General features: G+C 35.0%; 1 protein-coding gene across 1 annotated transcript; it reads right to left on the reverse strand.

Moving 5' to 3' along the window:
- Window positions 1-488: 488 nt before the first annotated feature.
- On the reverse strand, window positions 489-5,720 carry LOC111794031 (probable low-specificity L-threonine aldolase 1). Its single transcript, XM_023676137.1, has 11 exons — window positions 5,656-5,720; window positions 5,458-5,501; window positions 4,892-5,343; window positions 4,057-4,168; window positions 3,877-3,927; window positions 3,705-3,776; window positions 2,760-2,892; window positions 2,607-2,665; window positions 2,406-2,506; window positions 866-932; window positions 489-675 (listed from the first exon to the last, which is right to left on the reverse strand). Exons 3-11 carry the CDS (start codon window positions 5,332-5,334, stop codon window positions 637-639), a joined length of 1,077 nt encoding a protein of 358 aa, XP_023531905.1. The 5' UTR covers window positions 5,335-5,343; window positions 5,458-5,501; window positions 5,656-5,720; the 3' UTR covers window positions 489-636.
- Between the last annotated feature and the right edge of the window lie 280 nt (window positions 5,721-6,000).

A 6,000-nucleotide genomic window follows, 5' to 3' on the forward strand; every position in this document is an offset into this window, starting at 1 on the left:
AACATGCATATCCTAATTGCCTAAGACAAGATATGCTCGCATGCTTACGCGTTCTAGTGATCCCTACAAGTATTATTTAACAAAGTCTGAGCCCTACTCGGTTTCAAAACCCAATGGAAAAATTTGATCCGACAATCTAAGATCTGATCCCACCACAAGGAAAAGATAACACACGAGTCACTTCTTATACTTATTGCTAAGAGCCCAAGTCCTCCGCTAGCAAATATTGTTCTCTTTCGGGTTTCCCCTCAAGATTTTTAAAGCGCATATGCTAGGGAGAGATTTCCACACCCTTATAAAGAATGTTTCGTTTCTCTCTCCAACTGATGTGGGATCTCACAATTCACCCTCCTTCAGAGCTTAGCGTCCTCGCTGAGACTCGTTCCCCTCTCCAATCGATATAGGATCTTATAATTCATCTTCCTTCGAGGCCTAGCGTCCTTAGGCACTCGTTCCCCTCTCCAATCGATGTGATGATACCAATTCAGTTTTACAAGAGAGACCATATTTATTGGAATGATATGTAGGGATTAGAAGTGTTCTACACACCAACAATAGGCACATTATTTCCCACATGCATATACATATATTGAGCATACAAGGATTAAGCAGCAACATTGCTTCATAAGTTCTTGATTAGTTGCCATCTACCGCTGCTATTCCACTCAGAGTTTGCTGCAAAACCCAAAGAATTGGCAAAGGTGTGAAAACTCATTCTCGAAATCGTTCTATGAACAGATGATTTCTTTAAAAATTATGAACGAAAATGTAATTATCAGTATAAATTGTCACTACATAATTCACGATATTAAACAGTTTGAGAAATATAATTAGAATATTTAAAGAATGAGTCGATAATGGTCACCTGAAAACAAGATAAAGTATACTCCACGTCACTCGTCGAGATTTGATGGTGGAGAACCATTCGAGCCCTGCAAGTAAAGTTTAATTTTTTTAATATATAAATAAAAAAAAAAGAATTGAATATATTTATTTAAAAACATTATGTTATAAATATATAAGGTAAAGATTCAGACCTAATAGTAACTATAAGTTAAGCGACTTTAGAGACAAACTACATGGCTCGAGCTATATTTTGTCAATATTACTTTGGTCTTGGATTAATATAATAAAACTTGGGGATTGTAGCAAAGATTTTAGGCATACATCACACGTGCTCCTTTCGGGCATAATCCCTCATTAAAATGCGTCTTAGGCACTTTTGTAAAAAAATGTTTTGTTCTTCTCCCCAACCAACGTGCGATCTCCCAATCCACCTCATTCATGGCCCAACGTCCTTTTCTGGGCTTCCTCTCAAAGTTTTTAAAACGCGTCTTCTAGAGATAGGTTTTCACACTGTAAAGAATGTTTCGTTCTCCTCCCAACAAATGTGGGATCTCACAATCCACCCCATCAGGGCCCGGTGTCTTCGATGGCACTCCTTACTCTCTCCTATTGATGTGGGATCTCACAATTATCTTATAGAATTTATAGATTTTCCTAAGGCTCCCTCTTAAGGTTTTTAAAACGCGTCTACTGAATAGTGGTTTTCACTCCCTTACAAAGGATGCTCCGTTCTCCTCCGAACACCCTTACAAAGAATGCTCTATCCTCTTCCCCAACACTCTTACAAAGAATGCTCCGTTTTCTTCCCCGACCGATAAGGGATCTCACAATCCACCTATTTCAAAGCCCAACACACCACAAGAAGCTTTCCCTTTCAGGCTTTCCCTCAAAGTTTCTAAGATGAGTCTACTCGAGAGAGGTTTCCACACTCTTATAAAAAAATGTTTCTCCTTTCGAGTTTCTCCTAAGGTTTTTAAGATGTGTTTGTAGAGAGAGGTTTCCACACCTTTATAAATAATGTTTCGTTCTTCTCTCAATCAATATGGGATCTCACTTTCAAGTAAAATTATATTAAAAAATTTACAAAAAAACAACAACTCCACATGTAATTTCACAATTAATGGGTGATGGATGGGGCNAAAAAAAAACATGTTAAACTTCGCACGAATAGAGATTAAAATAGACGGTAAAGACAGTTCCTCATCTCCGCCCCACTCCATAGACGTCCCTAAAAGGGTATGTTTGGTATAAAATAGACGGTAAAGACAGTTCCTCATCTCCGCCCCACTCCATAGACGTCCCTAAAAGGGTATGTTTGGTATTTTTTTTATAAGTTTGTTCTAAATTCTATGCTTTTTAAAAAGTAATTTGGAGTGTTTCCCAACCAAAAGCAAAAAAGTATTACAAACACTTTTTGCAATTGTTCTAAACCCCACCACTTATATGCTCCTCCAAAGGGCATATGCAAATGTTCAACAAAAGCTATCCTAAACTGAAAATTGAGTATTAAAGAATATAAGAACATAAAAAGATCAAAGGGTTAGGATTTTAGGATACACCTTGTTTTGCCGTCTAGCATCATAAAAATCCCACGTTCTTCCAAGCTTTTACACAATGTTTCCACTGAAATTTTGCTATCTTCTTCCATCTCAAAGAATATCTAATATCATATCACACAAATCAATTTAATCCGATTTTAAAAATGTTTGATGATAATAATGTTGCGTGATATCATACTAATTTTATCGAAAGATACTCACAATGTTTGTTTCAACTGATTTTGGATCCACCTTCACTCCGTTGATTTGGTTCAATCCACCTATATAATATTAACCCCAGGAGACGAGACGAGATATAAGAGAACAAAGAAAGGTAAATAATTGAAAAGAATGAAGAAGAGCATATAATGTTACTAGCTAGGAGCTTGGCATTGTGATGATCAGTGGCAAGTTTTGGGACATTGTCTTTGATAGCAATAAGCGCAGCTGCACAAAGGATGCCTATCTGCCTCATTCCTCCTCCCAATGTTTTTCTTACCCTTTTAGCCTAATATTATACGCTCAACCATCGATATCAAACAAGAAATACTTTCTAAATTATACGTTTTTCTAATCTAGATTTGATCATCAATAGACCCGACAGATAACATGAGCCATTTTAGGATATTTTGTCATCACTCACGTACTTTTAAAGAAAATTCTCTGAACATGTCGTTTCAAAACTATTCAGTAAAATTCTTTGAATGGGTCACTTTCTAAAAAAATTGGTCATTTCAGCATGTTTTGTCCCCACTTACATATTTCTTAGAAAAATTTTAGTACGTCACTCAATATAAAATTGTTCAAAGCAAAATATACTTAAATTTGGAGTTTCTATGATTGAACCACCGAAAAAGAAGTGCACGTTGTTGGTATAATTAGTAATTTTCAATTCTTTTAATAATTTCTAAAGTATCATATTCTCAAGATCGTTTTCCTTTCAATATTGTCTTAGTTCATTCATGTACCTTCATTTGCTCCAATGCTGTAAAAAGTTACTTTCGAATAATTTATCTAATCAAGTTTTATTTATAAAAAAAATGTTAATTCAAATTATTTTTTATTTGAAGAAAGATCTTAATTTAATTTATTTTTTTCAACCTAACTTTTTTTTTCTTTGACTAATACATTTTGTTAAGTTTATTTAATATTCTCTCTTTAAATATTTTTATTTCCATTTCTCTAACTTTATTGTATTTAACTTCTCAAATTTTTATTTTAATTTCGGTACACTTTTCTTAACTTTTTAAAATTAAAAAATGGTTATTAAAAAAATCGAAAAAATCAAAACCATCAATGACTATAAATTCAAAACGTTACCTTGGCAATGAAGCTTTGGGAGCCAACGATAACTGACCCAACAGGTGCACCCAAACCTTTCGATAGACATACCTAATGAGTTAAAAATAAAAGTCGTGAGATATAATAATGTATTACGATGGTTGAATTTGTTCCTATATTAAAATTTAGAACACGATACACTTGAACTTACTGATACTGAGTCAGCCGTTTGTACCAATCGATCAACTGAAACACCAAGTGCCTGGAAATAATGTTTAAAATTCTCTTTTGTAAGGTTAACTTTTTATTAAAAAAAAAAAATTACTTTTATACGAATATTCTATAGGGGCATCAAGGACATTGTTTATATATATAATTATAGAATACTTACAATCGAAGCATTGAAAATACGAGCTCCGTCAATGTGAAGTTTAAGGCCATGTTTCTTAGCTAACTCTCCAACTTCATCAATATATTCCACGGGAAGGCATTTGCCACCAGAACTGCATTTTCATTCATCCGAACCAATTAAAAGTTGGCTAAACAGTTTAAAATACCCTTAAACTTTTGGGTACGTTTAAGTTATGCAAATAAATTTTGAATTTGTTCCGGAAAATACCTTTAAAGATTTTTTTTTCCGTAAAATAAGATGAAAAGTAACGCTATGAATCATGCATAAAATCAGAGAGCGTACGTGTCCTCGTTTAATAGCATCATTAACCTAATTAAAATGGTGACAAATGGGTAAAAAATTATGGTCTAAACAAACCGTAACACTACCATCTTAATTTTCTATATGTATATAGTTCTAAATAATATATTGTAATAGCTCAAGCTCACTACTAACAGATATTGTCCGTTTTTGCCCTGCTACATATAGCTGTTAGCCTCACGATTCTAAAACACATCTACTAGGGGAGGGTGCCCTACTCCAACCAATGTCTCGCACCGTCCAGTGACTGACTCTAGTACCATTTGTAACAGTCAAAGCAGACAATATCTGCTAACATTGGGCTTGGACAGTTAGAAATGGTATCAGAGTCAGTCACTGGATGGTACGAGGCACTAGTCGGAGTAGGGCTAAACTCTCTCCCTAGTAGACATGTTTTAAAACCGCGAAACTGACAATGATACATAACGAGCCAAAACAGACAAATTTACCAGCGGTAGATATTTTTAAAAAAAACCAAACCTATAATTTAATCTTAAAAGTTTAGCATCCTTACTTGGCATGAGTATTCTCCAAACAGATAAGCCTTGTTGTTGGAAAGAACAGCTCTCCCTTAGGATTTCTAATGGCAGCTTCGATCAAATCAATATCTATTGTTCCATCATCATTGTTCTTGACTGTTCTTGGATGAACTCCTCCAATGGTAGCAATGCCTCCATTTTCCAATATGTGGATATGGGAATTGTCTCCAAGAATCACTTCACTCCCTCTAATGTCACAATGTACAAGAACACTTATGAGATTCCCCATTGTACCTGATGGAACAAATAAAGCTGCCTCTTTCCCCGTCAACTTTGCCATCTCTTCTTCCAACTGCAAGGCTATCGGGTCGTACCCCAACACATCGTCATCAACCTCCGCGATCGCCATTGCAGCTCGCATCGAATCAGTCGGTTTCGTCACCGTGTCGGATCGTAAGTCCACCTTTCTACTCACCATCTTCACCAACTATGTTGTCAAAGAGATGGACAAAAAAAACAATTGGATTAATTATCTCCCAAAAAGTTGGAGGTTCAAATCTACTAACTACGTCACTCACAAAAACATAAAAATTTTACTCACCTTAGATATCGACGAAACGGATGAAACCCACGATTTGGATTGAGCTGTAAATGAAATTTATAGTTTTTTCTCAATATATTATCGAAAAAAAAGACACAAAAATACTCATTTATCATATGCTTTTGAGGAGAGAAACAATAGAAGAACATGAAGAAGCAAAAACAAAAATCGAAATGAATTTGTATGGTAAGAAACTACCAAAAGATCTGAGGCTTCACGCTTCCCACGATCATTTGGATTTGTCTTGTTCGATATTTGAAGTGCTTTTGGGTGTCCTCAAAGAATATGAATAAGGGAATCTATTTTGAAGAAAACAAAAAAAGAATATGAGACTCGATTCATATCCATTGGTGGTGTAATATCAACTTTTTAACTTTATTTGATTCTTTGGAATCAACCTATTAAGAACTAATAAACTGTCTCCACGTTTATTGAAATGAATATTTTTTTTTGTTTGTTCAAGCTAGCTCTTTTACTTATTCATTGTCGGTCTCACGACCCACATCCTTAACACTTCTAGATCGATGACTCAACCGCGGTCCA

Source organism: Cucurbita pepo, chromosome LG04 (genome assembly GCF_002806865.2).
Source record: "Cucurbita pepo subsp. pepo cultivar mu-cu-16 chromosome LG04, ASM280686v2, whole genome shotgun sequence".
Classification (NCBI taxonomy): Eukaryota; Viridiplantae; Streptophyta; class Magnoliopsida; order Cucurbitales; family Cucurbitaceae; genus Cucurbita; species Cucurbita pepo.

Excerpts from the sequence above, each read along its gene's own strand:
- LOC111794031 (XM_023676137.1), bottom strand. The coding sequence starts at position 5,334 with ATGGTGAGTAGAAAGGTGGACTTACGATCCGACACGGTGACGAAACCG. Across the intron at positions 2,507-2,606 it reads AATCAGTTGAAACAAACATT|ATATTCTTTGAGATGGAAGA; the intron begins GTGAGTATCTTT and ends ATATGATATTAG. Across the intron at positions 676-865 it reads ATACTTTATCTTGTTTTCAG|CAAACTCTGAGTGGAATAGC; the intron begins GTGACCATTATC and ends TGGGTTTTGCAG.